This window comes from Danio aesculapii, chromosome 12, assembly GCF_903798145.1.
Source record: "Danio aesculapii chromosome 12, fDanAes4.1, whole genome shotgun sequence".
Taxonomy (NCBI): domain Eukaryota; kingdom Metazoa; phylum Chordata; class Actinopteri; order Cypriniformes; family Danionidae; genus Danio; species Danio aesculapii.
In genome coordinates, this window is record NC_079446.1 from 28,111,988 (window position 1) to 28,130,554 (window position 18,567).

The 18,567-nt window shown below is 35.9% G+C and overlaps 2 protein-coding genes across 2 annotated transcripts in view; one reads left to right on the forward strand and one right to left on the reverse strand.

The window, feature by feature from the left end:
- Positions 1-18,567, reverse strand: part of acsf2 (acyl-CoA synthetase family member 2) — a 37,236-nt gene that overhangs the window by 9,686 nt on the left and 8,983 nt on the right. Inside the window, exons 9-10 of the mRNA XM_056469149.1 lie at positions 17,204-17,295; positions 16,988-17,064 (exon numbers count right to left, since the gene is read on the reverse strand). Of these exons, the coding sequence (XP_056325124.1) occupies positions 16,988-17,064; positions 17,204-17,295 (169 nt within the window). The remainder of the gene's footprint in view (positions 1-16,987; positions 17,065-17,203; positions 17,296-18,567) is intronic.
- On the forward strand, positions 2,963-16,231 carry chad (chondroadherin). The gene is made up of 4 exons (XM_056469150.1): positions 2,963-3,888; positions 7,479-7,642; positions 9,914-10,059; positions 14,785-16,231. The coding sequence occupies exons 1-3, from the start codon at positions 3,103-3,105 to the stop codon at positions 10,053-10,055; spliced, it is 1,092 nt and encodes a 363-aa protein (XP_056325125.1). The 5' UTR covers positions 2,963-3,102; the 3' UTR covers positions 10,056-10,059; positions 14,785-16,231.

Consider the following 18,567-nt stretch of genomic DNA (forward strand, 5'->3'; position numbering starts at 1 on the left):
TTTAATTTCGTTTAAAATTGGAAAACAAATGAGCAAAACGTACACGGACCAAAACTGCATTTTTTGTTCAATGTTTGACAAGCTCCACTGAAACATGAACAGAGCGTTGGACAGAGAGTACCTCCTCCCCTTGTTAAAAATCAGCCAATTGGTCCAGATTTGATGAGAAAGTGAAGTATGAGGGGACATGAAATAAATCGTTGATCTGTTTAAAATAGATGATAGTGACAAGCTTTGGATGTTTATATCATCTTAACACAAATTTTGTCACTGTTTCGGGGTAATAATAACATCTAAAATACTTTATTTAAATTTCACGAGACCTTGCAATTTGAAAGAGAACATTCATTCATTCATTCATTCATTCATTCATTTTTTTTTTCAGCTTTGACCCTTTATTAATCTGGGGTCGCCACAGAGGAATGAACCGCCAATTTATCCAGCATATGTTTTACACAGCGGATGCCCTTCCAGCTGCAACGCATTACTGGGAAACATCCATACACACTCATACACTACAGACAATTTAGCTTACCCATTTCACCTATAGCACATGTCTTTGGATTGTGGGAGAAACCGGAGCACCCGGATGAAAACCCACGCAAACATGGGGAGAACATGCAAACTCCACACAGATATGCCAACTGACCCAGCCGGTACTCGAACCCAGCGACCTTCTTGCTGTGAGGTGATTGTGCTACCTACTGTGCCACCGTGACGCAAAAAGAGAATATTATTATCGAATAATGACTTGTTCTTCGGAGAACATTTCAGTATAGCTCCAGAAAACTGGAATCGAGTCAGATAGGCCTATTTTGTAATACTTGTATTTATTGTTCAAAATAAATGTATATTTGCAATATTTTTTATTATTGGGTTTAAGGCCCACTGGAGAAGGAACTCAAATGTGCAGAGCATGCTGGGAAACCAAAGAATATAGAGATCCTGGATGGCACGGCACATTTTTACTGTCAAGAACCAAATATACTGATATTCATTTAAAAATATATATAAAAGACGCAAAAAAGTAGATGCTTGTTATTAGGTTAAATGCACCTAATAATGCCTAGTTTGTGCTGGTTTGTGAACTGCATGCTTTAATACATTGTGAAAATGAGCTGCTGCATCTATTTATTTTTTTTATTATGATAGTCAGTAGATCACTTGAAAAACGTTCTACTCAGGGGTTTCTGTGAGATAGTGATCTCATGTTAATTTTCCCTGTTCAGCGATTCCAATATTAATCCTGAAAAGTTCTGTTCTGGCACACTTTAGTTCCAGCACATCTGTCTGTTGTTATCAACCTGGTCTCTGAAAGCTCTAAATTGCTACTTTTGGAGGCAAATGCCAGAATTCATCAAGGCACATATGAATCCAAATTCTGCTCCACTTCTTCTTTTGAGCAAATTTTGAAGGCTGCATATTTATTCTTCACTGCCTTTTATATCCCACAATCCCGGGCATTCCATTGATGACAGTTAAGCTAAAATAAATCTGTTTTCTACTTTACTAGTCATTTCTAACAAGACGTTTTGTATTAAGCAAATGATATCACCAAAGCTTTCTCAATTCTGTTGTATAGATTCAATCATTATGCCGTCTCAGAAGCCTGTTTGAAATCAGTTTTGTTTGGTGGTGCCTGAGAGGGCAGCAAGCTAACAAGTCAGTTGTATAAGATTTAGGGAACATCCCAATCATCTCGGTTAATTAGTTGAGATTTGTTCGCTAAAGGTTGGAGCTGAACTCTGCAGGATTTCAAGGAGAAGGTTTTGGAGACTCTATTGAGTATTTTAAGCAAAATTGTATTCTGTTTGTCCAATAGGTGGTGCTGCTCCCAAACCGATATGGTGCGGTCAAGTGTGTGGTGACATTTTACAGAAAAAATAGCTTGTTGTATGCCAAAGATGACAAAAAAAAAATTAAATTGTCAGACTGTCAAAAATATATACCACTGGAGTATGTAGGAGCCAATAAATAGAAACATTGGTATTCATTTCTATCAATCTAAATACCCATCAAAATTTAAGCATATTTGTTGAAGATATTTGTAAGCATATTTGACATATTTGACACTGATTGATATAATCCTTGTAAGCATATAAAGTGTACTAACAATACACCAAAGTATTTATAAAATAAAGTATATAAAGTGATAGTTCTGCCCAAAATGAGAATTTATTTACTATTTACCCACCCTCAAGTGGTTTCAAACCTTTATGGGCTTCTATTATTTAAGTTATAACCAATGTCTTCCATTGTATGTCAATAGTTAAAAAGTTCAACTTTCTTCAAAATATCTTCTTCTGTGTTCCACAGAAGAAAGAAACTCAAAGATTTAAAACAAGAGTGAGTAAATGATGAAAGAATTGTAATTTTTAGGGGAACTATCTCTTTAAATAAAATAAAAAATGGACATTGTACAAAAGAAATGACACAGAAAAAACTGAAACTTTAAAAAAATGTCGTAAAAAAAAATAAATAAATAAAAAAAAACAACAACAAAAAAACAGTAGATGTAGATGACCAGTAGATGATGATGATGATGTGCTGAAACTACCAATGTAATCTCAGGCCATGCTTAGTTTCACGTGTTTCAAGTTTGACCTGAATAGAAGACCTGAGCCAGTTTTAGTAAAATTCTGTCAAATCCTTTTGACCATCTACCATTGTGTCCCAACAAGTTCAGATCATCAGCTCTTAAAACTCCATGAACTGAACCAAGGGTCAAATAAAAAACACAAAATGCTGAGGGATGGTTCCCAGGACTAGAGTTGAGAAGTTTGAGGAGGTGGATTTTTGACAAAATGGAGGAAACTTTACCATCAAGTCAAGAGCAGAACAGTAATATAAACACTACTGCATTCAGCTTTCTTCCCACACATACCCCTCTCTCTCTCTCTCTCTCTCTCTCTCTCTCTCTCTCTCTCTCTCTCTCTCTCTCTCTCTCACCTCCAGCCCTCTCTCTCTGCTCTCCCACACACTCCCTCTCTTTACTCTGAGGCTGTGTGGACCACTTCTGCTGTCTGTATATGTTCCTGCTGCCACAGTCTCTCGGAGTAAAGCAGAAACCAGACCAAACATTCAGACAGCAATAAGCTCAACATGTACACTTTCCGTGTCTTACTGGTGCTAGTGTGTCTACAGTTTTGTGCTCCTACTGCTTTTGCAGCTCCAACTCAGTGTCCAAGCCAGTGCCACTGCCATAGGGACCTGCAACATGTTATTTGTGACAATGTCGGGCTAAAGAAGATCCCTCGCATATCCGAGGCCACGCGTCTCCTCAACCTGCAACGCAACAACTTGGGGAATCTACCAACCGGGGGCTTCAGTGAGATGAAGGGGCTCATTTCTCTGCACCTGCAGCACTGCCAGATCCGAGAGGTCTCCGGGCAGGCTTTCAAAGGGCTCAACAAGCTCCACTACCTCTACCTGTCTGATAATGAAATCAGCACCATTAAACCCAGTGCTTTTGAGGACCTAACCGAACTCACCTATCTCTACTTGGACGGCAACCAAATCACAAGCCTTCCGAAGGGCATCTTTTCTCCCATGATCAACCTGTTCATCATGCAGCTCAACAACAACAAGCTTCGAGAGCTGCAGCCTGGTACTTTCAAAGGTGCCAAGGATCTTCGCTGGCTTTATATGAGTGGCAATGAGCTGAGCTCCATACAGCCTGGTTCTCTTGATGAAGTGGAGAACTTGGCCATTCTAACCCTGGACCAGAACAACCTGTCCACCTACCCTCTCCTGGCTATGAGCAAACTGCGTGTTGTGGAGGAACTCAACCTCTCCAAAAATCCTCTCAGCTTCATCCCGGACCATGCCTTCCGGAGCTTCGGACGCTACATGGAGAAGCTACATCTAAATGACATGAGCCTGGAGAAGGTAAGCCTGTCACTCACGTTATAATTATTTTGTATTGTTAAAAACGTCAAATAATACATGAAAAATCAAGATGGTGCCAGTAACTTGAATAAAATGTTGGACTGTAAAGTTTTGGCTAAATAAATGCTTGTTTGTGTTTGATTTTTTGGAAACTTGGCATTGGCAAACAAACTTTGCATCCAAATAAAGCAGACCATTGCAATATTCTGCAACTCGTTCAGACTAAATCAACTATGTAGACTAAAAAACTAGGATTGAGATTTTCAAGTTTTCTTTCAATAAGACTTTTCTTTTTTTAATAAAGTATGTTTATTGACGGCAGCGCAGTGGCGCAGTAGGTAGTGCTGTCACCTCACAGCAAGAAGGTCGCTGGTTCGAGCTTCGGCTGGGTCTGTTGGCATTTCTGTGTGGAGTTTGCATGTTCTCCCTGCGTTCGCATGGGTTTCCTCCGGGTTCTCCGGTTTCCCCCACAGTCCAAAGACATGCGGTATAGGTGAATTAGGTAAGCTAAATTTTCCATAGTGTATGAGAGTGAATGAGTGTGTATGGATGTTTCCCAGAGATGGGTTGCAGCTGGAAGGGCATCCGCTGTGTAAAACATATGCAGGATAAGTTGGCGGTTCATTCCGCTGTGGCGACCCCGGATCGATAAAGGGACTAAGTCGAAAAGAAAATGAATAAATGAATGAATGTTTATTGACAATATACTAGGGTTGGGTGATGTCAACCAATTTGGCATCGTACGGTGTCTAATGTGAAGCATCACGATAGAGGATTGCATCGTCGTCGTAAGTGGCAGTGAATTAATTATTTATGAATAATTAATTTATTCATAATGAATAAATTTTTTGTAGCGTTTCAACTACCTGACCCACATGGTCTTTGTTTAACTCATAACCAAATCATAAATAAACAAAGATAAGTTACACACAAATTACCACCTGTCAATCTCTTTCTCTGGGACTCTGGCATGAATAGGCAGAGTGATCTGTGTCGTTATAATGGCGTTGACAAGCTTGGTTGGTAAAAAAAGGTGCACCACCAACAGGAACCAACCAACAGTATCTGAAATTTTCGCTAAAATTACGAAGTGCAAGCGTGAAAACGAAAGATTGTGACACTGACGCTGTGAGTCGATAGATAGAGACAAGATTAATGAAATATCACGTTTAACAACTATAGTGAGACACGATCCATCGCAGCGGTATATCCTTGATAAACTGTCCGACATTTTAAAACTAAGGCGTATTAGTGTAAAAGGGGCCTAAGTGTGTATTTTTCGCAAACGGATTTGCGACAGGGGCGGGGCGGAGGATCGGCCATGCCGGCTCAGCATCGTGATGTCAATCGACCATCGGCGATGGAATCGTCTATCGACCCAACCCAACCATATACCTAATATTATATAGAATGCAAGTATACAAAGAGTATCAAGACTTTTTATAACAATTATCAAAATAAAAATAAAAATAAAAAATACAAATACAACACACCCCGCCACCGCCTATCCATACAAGCTATAATTGTCACAAATTTGGTCAAAACATTTCTCATTTTGATATTAAATAAAGATAGTAGAAATGGTTGATGGTAATAATAAATAAAAACAATAATTTCTAGAAATGATGCATAAATAAATTATTTACAAATAAACAACAAAAAAGACTAGCAGAACTAACAATAATTATACAAAATAATCAATTATTAAAGTCTAACAGAGGTAATCCCAGCAGGCACACAACATCATAAGACGTTAATATTAGGTTAGATTTAGGTCATGATGTCAGGTGACCAAAATTCAACGTCTAGTTAGGGTCTAAGGACAACGCTATTTTGACGTCAAACATAGACGTCAAATTACTTTGATATTTGGTTGATTTTAGGTTGTGTTGGGAAGTGACCAAAATACGTCTGATAGATGTCATAGTGATAACATCCATACATCGTCAAGGTGTAACATGATTAGACGTTAATATTTGGTTGATTTTTGGTTAATTTTAGACATTAGACATTAACATCGGCCTGATGTTGAGTTCTGACGTCAACCTGATTTTCATTTCCAAACAAAATCTAACATCCCCATGACATGGGGTACAACGACAATTAACATCATGTTGATGTCCTGTGCTTGCAGGAATGCGCCAAGAAAAGGGCCCCAAGTATAATCAAAGTCTGCAGGCTTTTGTCTGACAGAATACAATATTTTTTCAGGGGTAATATAAAATACAAGCTCATTGATCTAGTGTTTTTTATAAAGGGGGGTTCTCAGATTTCCAGTGTTGAAGTATACATTTTTTATCTGCAGTGCTTGCAAACAAAATAAAATAGCTGTTGTAGTAGGTCAATTGAAGCAAACTGATATCACCTAGTATCAAAATTTTAGGATCTGGATCAGTTTGATTATTTGATATTTCAAAAGACGTTGCAATGACAAACTTCCAGAATGTCTCAATGAGACATTCTGATATTCTGCCCATTCCCTTCATGCTTTCAGGCCTTAAATACAGTCACATGTGCTTTATGTCAGGATGCACATGTGCTACATCAGCAGGACATTTCCCTGTGGACTACTAAATGGCTAATGAAAGCATTTAAGAGATGCATTCATCTTTTCCTCGTCTTTGATCTGACTTCCAAGGACAAGGACTGATGCTAGCCTGATATATACACTGGATTGATGCATCAATTCATGCTTTCATCCAATCATACACCGCATTTATAGAACTTTTTATTGTTTAAAAAAAATTGTCATCGAAATTATAATTATATTATGTAATGCATAACACATCGCCCCGCCTCAGCCCCATGAAGTTGGTCAATGCTGTTTCTGTGATAGAAAAGGGAAAAAATAACGCCTCTCCCCTCACGTGTGGATATTTTAGGGCCTATTTGCTTGAGAAATGTTATTTTGAGTCCCGTGTTTTTTCCTCTTGCTCCGAGCACCATGTAAACAGGTCAGTAAGGGGTAGCAGACGGGTAAACAGTCACAGGGTGTTCCGTGGCCCATGAAGAGAAGTATTTTTAGGCTGTCGTTGCCTTACTTGAATGGACAAATAAGCCCTTTGCGAGCATTTCTGGCAGAGGAGCAGGTCGATGGAGAAGTGGACAGACAGAAAACGTGAAATCAACCCTTCAATGCTGGAAGTAATCCATCGCCTCAAATTACCAAGCTCTCCACGTCTCTGAGTGGAAATTTCCAAAAAGTCCCTTTAATAAGTCTATCTTTTCTACGCTTGCATAACACACCGACACACACTGTCTCAAGCCCCTCAACCGTCATCGTCCTCCTATAAAGCAGACACTATGCAGATCTAACACCTTGGTGAAGTTTCTAGCAGTCTTACAAATCCTTATGAAGTTTGATGGAGGGCTGCAAGGAGAGCGCGGGCAGGTTTACATAAGCCCTGGACGCCATGAGAAAGGTCTTTCATAAGGGAAAAAAAGCCCTCAGTTCAGCCTTCACGTGTCTCCTTTAGATACTAAAAGTGACTTTGAATGTTAATTCTGAGGATATTCTACAGTACATGCATATGTTGTGATGTTGGAACACAATATATTTACGCATCTATCTGTCCTTTCTCCCTATCAAGTTTTCTAATGCTGCCTTTGAGGGAGTGACGGCTCTCAAATCTCTGCATCTGGAGAACAACAAGCTGAGGTCACTACCAAACAGCCTTGAGTTCAGCACCATCCAAAACATCACTCTGTTTAACAACCCCTGGAGCTGCACCTGCCCATTATTAAACCTCAGAAAGTAAGAGACAACAATGAGTACCACTTAATATAACAATACAATAATAATTTGATGACTATCAGAATTTGTGGACTACATATGAAAATTCCACCAATCAGGGAATTGCAGTGAGCAAAGTGTGCCAAGAGATCTTCCAGCCACTTTCGGGTCCAAGCGCTCTATTAAACTGTATGGGGAGACTCAATAACTAGTCATAATAAACGTTTACAAAGTGATGTAATACTTTCGAGAATCATAAATCGCAATATATACAGTTGAAGTCAGATTTATTAGGCGGTTGCTAAGGTGTTCTAGGTCATTGCTATGGTGTTGCTAGGGGTTGCTAGGGAGTGGTTGCTAGGCAGTTGCTAAGGCATTGCTAGCTGGTAGCTAGGTGGTTGCTAGGGTGTTGCTAGGTGGTTGCTAAGGTGTTCTGAGTAGTTGCTAGGCAGTTGCTAACATAAATTAGCATGGTTCTAGTATAAAGTTGTTTGGTTGTTCTGAGTGGTTGCATGTTAGTATGTTTCTAGCACAAATTAGCATGTTGTTGTTAGCATTGTTCAAGTATGAATTACCATGTTGTTAGCATGAATTAGCATGTTGCTAGTATGATTGGTATGTTTGTTAGTATGTTTTAGTATGAATTGGTGTGTTGTTAGTATGTCCAATGTAAAGTCATTGGAATTTTTTTTTTACAATGGAAGTCTATGGGACAGTTGCTAGGGTGCCATAAGTGGTTGCTAGGGTGTGGCTAGTAAGTTGAAAGGTCATCAGTGTTTGGCAGATTGGTAGTCTGAGTAAATTGAGTCCAACCTTAAATCTGTAGGACAGTCTGGCGCAAAGTTATGAGGTCACAAAGTTTGGTCTAATGTTAAGTCAATGGGACTTTCAGAATTTTCCAGTCAGTTTTCAGAAAACCGTAAGTCGGATTAGTAGGAAAAGATATAGCAACTTTAATCATTAAATGAGGAAAAAACAGAGGTGACTGTCTTCAGCCCTACTGATAACGTTTAGGTCTCTTGCCTAGATTTGGGCTGCTTATCTGCCTTCAGATACCCCCGTGTCCACAATCTGGGTGTCATCCTTGATGAGTCATTGAAACTAGACAAACAGGTCATTTCGGTTATTGGCTGCAGTTTTTATCAACTCCGTTTGCTGTCTAAAGTCAAACACTTCTTAAATCCCACCACTCTAGAGATGGCTGTCCACGCTTTTTTTACATCACGGTTAGACTACTGCAATGCACTTTACAGTGGCATGTCAAAATCCCAAATTTATCGCCTTCAGTTGGTCCAAAATGCTGGATTTATTTGTAAAAGCAGAAAATATGACCACATTACCCCTCTTTTAAAAGGCCTCCATTGGCTGCCTGTCCATCTCAGAATTGATTTTCAAGTGCTTTTACTGGTATATAAATCCCTCCATAATCTAGCCCCATCCTATCTCTCAGAATGGTTTCATTTTTACACTCCTGTGAGATCTCTTAGGTCAAGTGATCAAAATTTTCTTTTAGTTCCTCAGTCCAGACTGAAACGTAGAAGGGAGAGAGCTTTCTCTGTGGCAGGTCCTAGGTTGTGGAACACCTTGCCCCTTGAGATTAGAATGTCTCCATTATGATCTACTTTCAAATCACTTCTTAAAATGTACCTTTTTAGCTTGGCTTTTTAAGATTATTTTAGTAGTCCTTTCTACTGCTACATTTTTACATTTTTTCAGACGTTTCTCTTGCCTTATTTCTATGTTTTTATATTCTGTCCTTTTATTTTTACCTTGTCTTATGTACAGCACTTTGGTCAGTCTTGTGACTGCTTTTAAAAGTGCTATACTGTATAAATAAATGAACTTGAACTTGAACTTAATTCAGTATAGTTTGGAGATTTAGAGTTAGTTTGGTGGTTGTAGTATGAATGGTTTAGGAGGAGCTGCGTTCTTAAAATAGTCAAAGAAGAAGAAGAGGAATATTAAGTTTAAGTAGTATATGTTGATTTTCTCAAGCAGTTTTCAAGCAATGTTTGTTTTTGTTTTTTGGCTTAAAACATTTCAACAAAGGCTTTTTATTTTAAGTAACTATGGACAAATGAATATAAAAATATATTTCTGGAATCAGCACTGCCAAAAAAGTGTGTAGGCACTGATGCACTCTATAGATAACTTTACCAAATATCCATATAGCTAATTAGTCGTTGTACAATATCTGCATTCAATCCACTAACCTATCAATTATTGTAAAAACCCATATATTTTATCTATACAGCAACTGACGAGATTTGGTTTAAATGCTTGAATTTACAGATGGATGGACACTACTCGTAATCACCCAGATGCAGTTTGCGCTTCACCTGCCAACCAGAAAGGAAAGCAAATAAGAGACAGCACTGCTTTCGCCCGCTGCAAGGGAAAAATAAAGAGGGCCAGGAAAGGCACACGACTTTGAGATGGTGAGCTACTTCCATTCTCGCATACTAAAGATTGACAACTTTAAAAAGGCAAATTCCAAATATTCTGTTCACAATTGAGGTGTTTAAAGGTGAAAAATACAGCAAGTAATAGCAAAATACAGTAAGTGTTCTTAATGTCCTCTGGAGCATAGATATCCAGTACATACAGTGGACGTTTTATTAGAGGCTGTTTCTAGGGGCCGCTATACTGTAAGTATGTTGACTGTGTGTCTGTAACCAGAGTTGTTTGTATGTATAAATATTTGTATATACAATAGACCCCATAGATGATTTAGCTAAACTAACAAAATAATAAAAAATGTGAAGACATTTGCTAAAACAACATCAAAAACTTGGAAGTGCATAATTTAAATCAATACATATGAAAACACAAGCCAACACATTTTCAACTGAGAAAGGATATTTGTTTTACTCAATAATTTAAAGGGGTCATGAACTGACAAATCAAAATTATATGATACAAAATCATCTGTCACTGTACACAATTTTTTATTACTTAAAACAGCTCATACTAAAGAAAGGTTGAGGAACGAGCCAATCTTTTACGTAATAGTGAGTGTAAATTCAGCAAAAACTTTGCATTTGCATTGCTTTCCTTCCGATTCAAACATTAGAAAAGACTAATACTGAACTTTAGAAATTAATTTTCATTTAATAAAAGTCCCAGACCACATATTAGAACTTTTACATAGATTCATAGTCGGCAGGATTTTCCAAAAGATTGGTACTAAAAGACAATGCTTTACAGATTATATTGGGCACAAATGTAATGTCACACCAGAACAATTTCAGTTATATTAAATAGCTTTAAAATAGAATTGATTTGTCCATAATTTTTTTTATATTTATATTTTTATGTGTTTTAACATGGATCACAGCAGTCTTCATCAAGGAAAGATGTAGGCTGTCAAATCACATGCTGCACACTTGGGGATTTACATCTATCTAATTTTAAATGGTAACAGTTCTTGACCCCAGTGAGTTACAAACAAAAATTCTGTATCAATGTGAAGAAGACACTTTAAGCTTTATTATGGTCTATCTGTAAAGTTTAATTCCTAAAAAATATAAAAAGTTATTCATTATGAATTAAAGAGAAAACATGTATTAAGTTCAATATTTGTTTTTTCATATACAAACACAGGAAAACATTAATGTAATGACATAGAAAAAATATGCCTTGAAAGTCAAAAGTCTCACTAATATGTCAAATTTGATGAAGATAGCATGCAAAATGAGATTTCTGCAAAAAGTTTTTCAAGGCTATATCGGTGTCCCTCTCTCCCTCACCATCAGAGGAATTTTCTCAAAAATGACCTCCCTAAACTAAAACAGTAACAGTTGCTGAATAATTTGGTCTACATTCAGATTGGCATCTAATTGTAGAAGTAAAGCATTTAAAATTCGTCAATGTGCTAAACTGTTTGCCAATCATACCTGAGGATGTTTACATCCAGGTCTACAACTTGCTACACTGCTTTAAAAAAAAAACATTCAAATATTTAAAAAAAAAAAAAAGAGTGCAGAGACTAAAGTCAATGTTGTTTAAGACAGAAGAAGTCAAACTATAAAATGACGATCTATTACCTGTTTACCGAACGCAATGTCCCAGACCAGTTTATTCAAAACTATAAGCCAGACCCAAACAAAGTCTTCCAGGCTTTAGACCCACACCCAAACCTGAGGGCTAATATCCAAACCCATACATGGTTTATGTGGTCAACAGAAGTCTTATAAATGAGACCACAGGATTAAGGCTGCAGCTAAAATCACAAAACCCAGACATTAAATCACAGGCCTCAATATGACAACTGGTCTCTTTCCACATGATTTGCAAAAATAAATAAATTATGAAGGAAAAAAAGGGTAAATAAGTAGTCTCAAGGGTTCTCTGTGGTGAATGGAGCAAGACATCATGCACTGCTCTTCCGTGATCTTTATGAAAGGCTCTTTCATCACGAGACACTCATGAGATTCCCTGCTCAAGTGCTACCAAAAACCCTGAGAGACCTATGAGGATGGGATAAACAACAGTTCTTGGAAAATTTGGCGTCTCCTAAATAAACCTTACATTATATTTCAAAAACAAACAAAAAAACTTTAATAAAACAGCTTTGAATAGTATTACAAAATATATCAATTTATGTCTAAAAATCGTGTTTGTTTGTGTATTAGCGGACATTTTGTCTTGATAATATTCACTTAAAGACTTCTGAATCGTACATTGAGCTTTAATTATCATGAAATAAATACACCTAATTTTCATCTCTTTTTTGTATTTACTACTAAGATAATATATTTTGTGTATTATTTGTATTTATTAATTTCAGTAATATTAAAATTTATTTTGTGTCTATCCCTGCATTCCAATCAACTCTGCTACATACATAAAATGGCATAACAATATTTAAAGCACTGATAGAAAAAGTCTGTAACTCGCTCAAAGAGAGTTGACCTCCAGAAAGTGTTTTGTGCAAAATATTTAGGATGTAACAATAGTAGATTCATTATTGGTCAACTCTGTTCTTGTGATAGCTCATCGAATCTCTCATGTCATGCTTTAAAAACAATAATATGATGAAAATACAAACAAATCTGTTTTAGATATGCCATGTAGTACCTCATGTGAGGTTAGCATCTTGCTAAAGCTAAAGCTCAAAATGGTGGAAAGTGTTATTGTCCACTCTTATTGTTTTAGTTTAAAAGGTTTATTTTTTGTTTATTTTACACCAATTTATGTTTACATTTTTTACTTATATTTTAGATTATATTATATGTGTAATTGTATTTGTGCAAGTCCGAATTATTAATTTCTGTTTCATGGAGAGAAGATTTTTTCAACACATTTCTAAACATATTAGTTTTAGTAACTCATTTCTAATAACTGATTTATTTTATCTTTTCCATGATGACAGTAAATAATATTTGACTAGATATTTTTCAAGATACTTCTATACAGCTTAAAGAGACATTTAAAGGCTTAACTAGGTTACTTAGGTTAACTAGGCAAATTTTTGCATAATGATGGTTTGTTCTGTAGACTATCGGAAAAAAAATATAGCTTAAAGGGGCTAATAATTTTGACCTTAAAATGGGTTTAAACATTTTTTAAATGCTTTCATTCTAGCCAAAATAAAACAAAAACTTTCTCCAGAAGAAAAAATATTATCAGACATACTGTGAAAATTTCCTTGCTCTGGGAAAAAAAATAAAATAAATCAAAGGGGGGGCTAGTAATTCTGACTTCAACTGTATAAGTTAGGCACCTATAGTCTGAGAGTAATGCAATTTCAATTCTCTGCATGTCCTGTACATGTGGTTAAATTGACAATAAAGCTGACTGACTTGTTTTGACTTTTGACCAATAATTGATTTAGTTTACTGTAAATTATACATCCGTTCTATATCATAATTCAAGAAAAAATAACAGAAAATGCTTGAATGTTCCTTCAATTCTGAAATGAGTCACATGGTTATGAAAGTATTCAAGTATAGGTCTGCAAATTGATTTGAGGTTTGTCAAGCCTGGTTCCTTACCAATCACTGATGCTCATACCTTTTATTCTGTAGCTATTAAAAACTTATCACAATAAATGTAAATGTTTTGAATTACACTATATTTTAAAGTCATTATACTACATTAAAAGGGGCTATATGTGAGAATTTACCATGCATACATGTACTCTTATTGCCAGTGTGTGCGCAGCTTCTAACAAACCTTCAAAAACAATACATTCCCGACGACCTACAGTAGGTTATCTATGAAAGTTTATAAATAGTTTATATATGAAAGACTATTTGACGTTTTTACGTGTCAATTATACTCAATTAATAATCAATTATACTTACATACAATTATAATCAGCATTAGGGAAAAAACTAAAAACTACAAGTTCTGAAAGAAATCAAGCCTCAGACAGGTAAGAAAAAGTGACACAAAAGTAACGTAACAGATTACTTACAATAAAACGTAACTAAGTAATGCAACTACAGTAGTTACTTTTTTGGAAAGTAACTGAATATTGTAATGGATTACTTTCAAAAGTAACTTTCCCCAATTCTAATTCTAATTTTAATCAGATGATCAGTTTTTATGATCGGATGCATTCTTAACTGTTGTTTTCTTTATGTTGTCATTTCTAGTGTGTTTATATTGTTAGAGAGAAAACATGTGGCAGATTTTCTCGTCTGAACGTCACTCTCAGCAGAGTGAATGATGATTGTTACTGTTATATTGCTGCAAAGGCATTTCCAAGTTTTAGCTTTTAACAGTCTCATTTGCGTTACATGATTAAAAGTACAAGAAATAAGTTAGTCTGCAGTTCGCTTAATGGCTACTAGTGTCTAATTCTAAATAATAATACAATTTATTAAACAAATCATTCTAAAAACACTAACTTCCCGTAACTTCTCTGAGAAATAAAAGTTGCATATTTGCACCGAGAATTGAGAGGCTAATGCTAACCGTAAGTGTTTATACCTCTTCCAACATGAAAGAGCGAATGGTAATACTATAATCATGGTCAGGATATGGGTTTGGCCGACTGCCTTGTGGTAAAATACTGTCTCTTATGCTTTTTCCAACCTATCCTTCATGTTTCTGCTGATCTCTTTGTCCTTTGGTTTGTTTGTGCTTTTCCATTTTTGGCTTCATGTCCAGAACATCACAAGTCCTTGGCACTCTGTATTTGTGTGTTCCCTCAGGAGGACAGGGAGAAGAAGAAGCCTGTCCAGGTGTCAAGACTTCAATGTGCAGAACAGGGAAAGCAATGCTGCCTTCAACATTGGGACTGTCTATCTCCTCTTTCACTCTTTTTTTTGTGTGACATATAGATGCGCTGACTCAGTTCATAGTATATAACGTGAATAGCATAAATATGTGTTCGCAGGCATTGAGAAACATCCTGAAGGAGCAACCGTGTACGCCACAAAGAAAATATGCCTTAAACTCTCAATATGCAATGTTATGGTAATGTATAAATATCCTAGTCAAAAATCTAACATTACGACAGTACTACTTCCTATAAAAAAGAAATAGTTGACTTATGAAAATTGATGGAATTCATTTGTATTGTTTTATTTAGCAACAGATTTGCTGAATTGAACCTGACCAAATGTTAGAAGACAATTTAAAAAAAAATCTAACTCTATGACAAAGCATTTCAATTAAATTATATACACTTCTACTTTTAAATGCACATGAAATCAGCATTTCGTTTTTTAACCTAGATTCTTTCAGCATATAAATGTAATAGGATGCACAAAACATATAAATATGTTTAAGCAGACTGTCATTAGGTTGAATAGACTGAACATTCAGAATGATCTTGATATATTCTACTGATTTCATTTTAAACTCCCGTTATCAACACCTAAAATGAGCCAACCATATATAAGCACACCAGAGCACTTCATCCTTGGCTTTACATGTCCCATCATGACTTCTTGCAAGGAATTTTTCAGCCTTTGTAAACATAAACCCAACCTGACCGTGACTAAAGCTGACACATATTCAAGATGTGACCCGACCTGACCTCTTCCTTCCATCTCTGACCTGAGTCAAATGCAACACAGGCCAGGAAAAAAGCATGGACTCCATATGCTCATGTAAAGGTAAATAAGTCAATGTAAACACTATATGAAGATACAATATTCAGCAAGTCATCATCAAAAACACAGTATGACTATAGGATTGGTTGTATCTAAAATAGATGTAAAGAATGCAGCAGTTTCCACAACAGAAGACAGTTTACAAAGAGCAGGTAAAATGAAAAAGACAAATGGATGTTCTCCAGTCTACTGTTTTTAATTTGTTATTACGATGATTTTATGCTCAATAAAGCACGTATAAAGCACCAGTAGTAATGCTTTTTTAAGAGAATGAGAACTGCATTCACTAACAAGTTAGAACAAAACATCAGTACAAATAGATACTTGTTCAGATTTTGTTACCTTCTCCATACCCTGTACGTAAAAGGTATAGCTTTTTTTAGGATATTTTGCTTCTTAGGTTGAAGTTTGAATAATCTAGACAACCTGTTTCAACTAGATCGATTCAAAAAGAACCTTTTGAGCAATTTAAATGGTTCTGTGAATGTTTAAGTTTCTTCATAGAACTATCAAATCACAATAAAGCACATTTATTTTTAAAGAGTGTGCGTGTTTGGTTCTTTTTAGAGCTTGACAGCCTCATCGTATGTAAGAAAGATGTTTGTTCCAACAAATGAAAGTTGTATGGTTTGGATTAATGAGTTAACACCTATAGTTTTATTTTTTGCTGAACTATTCCTTTAACAATACTTTTGAAAACGAACAATAGTTGTACATAACGTTCAGAAGATTGGAGATTTTTTTTTAATAGGTTCATTCTTTTATTCATCAAAGACGCATTTAATTGATCAAAAGATATTTAAAAATATGTGTTTCTAATAAAGGTTTGTATTATGCATCATAGAATATATATTAGTTCCAACAACTTTATAAACAGCATATTAACTGATAATCATTAAAAATGTCTCATAAGCACAAACTTCATTTCTAAATAAATCATATATTAAACTAGAAAACTGCTATTATAAACATATTCAATATTACTGTTTAAATTATTTTATTCAAATTAGTCTTTTAAATCACATAATTTTGATGTATGGAATGTAAGATGCACGGCAAGTCAACTAAACACATTTATTTTCTCAGAGGAGAATGAATGTGTTCATGAAAGCTAGAATAAAAGTGCCATAAACAGAGTGCTGAGTGGGTTTTATATGAGCTCATTCAATTCATAACAGAAAATATTGCCAAATCTGCTGCTAAACCAGTAATGTGGAAATCTCTGTCTCCCTCTAGTGATTTGGACAATCATTATCAGAGAATTTGCAATCATGTTTTATTATATATGACTACTTACCACCATTTCCTTAATATCCATGACATTTAAGATTTTACGCATGACCTCAGGAGGACAAGGAGATCCAGCGGCAATACCTGACAGAAAACAAAGCGAGATCTTAGCAAAATACTGATGGAAGTGCACAATGTACTCCTTGAAAAATGTGTACAAGTTAATTGATAACTTTCATTTAGCAATACATTTAGATTTTACAAAAACATTTGATTGACTCACCACCCTCCACTGATGACAAATCAAATTTGGCCAGGTCTGGCTGTCCGAGCATGTCGATAAACATAGTGGGGGTACCGTAGACAAAAGTACACCTGGGTAAACAGTTTGTGTCAATGGTATTAAATGAGTCGTATTAAATTTTATATATTTAGTTTAGGCATATCATTTATGACATTTAAACATTATCTAAATTATACACTGCTGTCCTCTTTATGTTTTCTTGTAATTTAGTTATGAAAATATAATAATAGTGTAATAATTCCTAACATTTATATTGCACTTTTCTGGATGCTCAAAGCCCTCTACACATTTTTGTGAGCAATCTCCTCATCCACCACCAGTGTGCAGCATTCATCTGGATGAAGGCAGCCACAGTGCGCCAGACCGCACACCACAAAACAGCAGAGATAACTCTTACTCTTTTTCAAAGGACTTCCTAGAATTTTTAATGACCAGAGAGTCAGGACATTAGTTTAACATTTCATCCAAACGACGGCGCTCACTGAGCAGTATAGAGACCCCATCAATATACTGGGGTGTTAGGACCTACACGGACCAAAGGTTGAGTGCACTCTACATCTTTCACTATCACCACTTCCGGCAGCAACCTAGTTTTCCCATATGGTCTCCCATCCAGGTGCTGACCAGGCACAGCCCAGCTTAGCTTCAGTGGGCAGCCATGTGAGAGTTGCAGAGAGCTAGCTGCCATCAAATATATATTCATATATCTGTAGTAAGTACCAAGAATCATCCTTCTGTTCTATGGCAAAGGACAGGTGTGCGACAGTTGTGAACTTTCGCAAATTCATAAATTATAAAGGAATATGAATATAAATACACACACAGTGGATAAAATAAGTTGAAAACGTCATTATTTATATATATATAAAATATATTTATAGAGCTGTTGACATTGAATTGACCCAGATTTCAGTAAAAACACAAACAGGTTTCATCTTTATCAGCCTGGTAATGTAGGTGTTCAGACTGAAGCAGCTAATATTAATTTACACTGGTGTCTAATGTGGGTTGCGTTCTAACTAGTAAGAAAATTCAGCTGCTGTCTGGGCTTTCCATACCTTTTTACACCAGCCTTTCTTTCCATACTTTTCCCTGTATCAATTTTATTATCATTTTATTGCACATAAATTAATTGCTAAATTAATTAGTTTTGTGTGTGTGTGTGTGTGTGTGTGTGTGTGTGTGTGTGTGCGTGTGTGTGTGTGTGTGTGTGTGTGTATGTATATATATATATATATATATATATATATATATATATATATATATATATATATATATATAGATATAGATAGATATAGATAGATATCTCAAAGGGTTAATTAACACTTTCATAATTTATGATA

What these genes read in the sequence shown, in the direction of transcription:
- chad (XM_056469150.1), top strand. Translation starts at nt 3,103, where the DNA reads ATGTACACTTTCCGTGTCTTACTGGTGCTAGTGTGTCTACAGTTTTGT. An exon ending in ATGACATGAGCCTGGAGAAG is followed by an intron (nt 3,889 to 7,478) that starts GTAAGCCTGTCA and finishes CTCCCTATCAAG; the next exon opens with TTTTCTAATGCTGCCTTTGA. An exon ending in CCATTATTAAACCTCAGAAA is followed by an intron (nt 7,643 to 9,913) that starts GTAAGAGACAAC and finishes TTGAATTTACAG; the next exon opens with ATGGATGGACACTACTCGTA.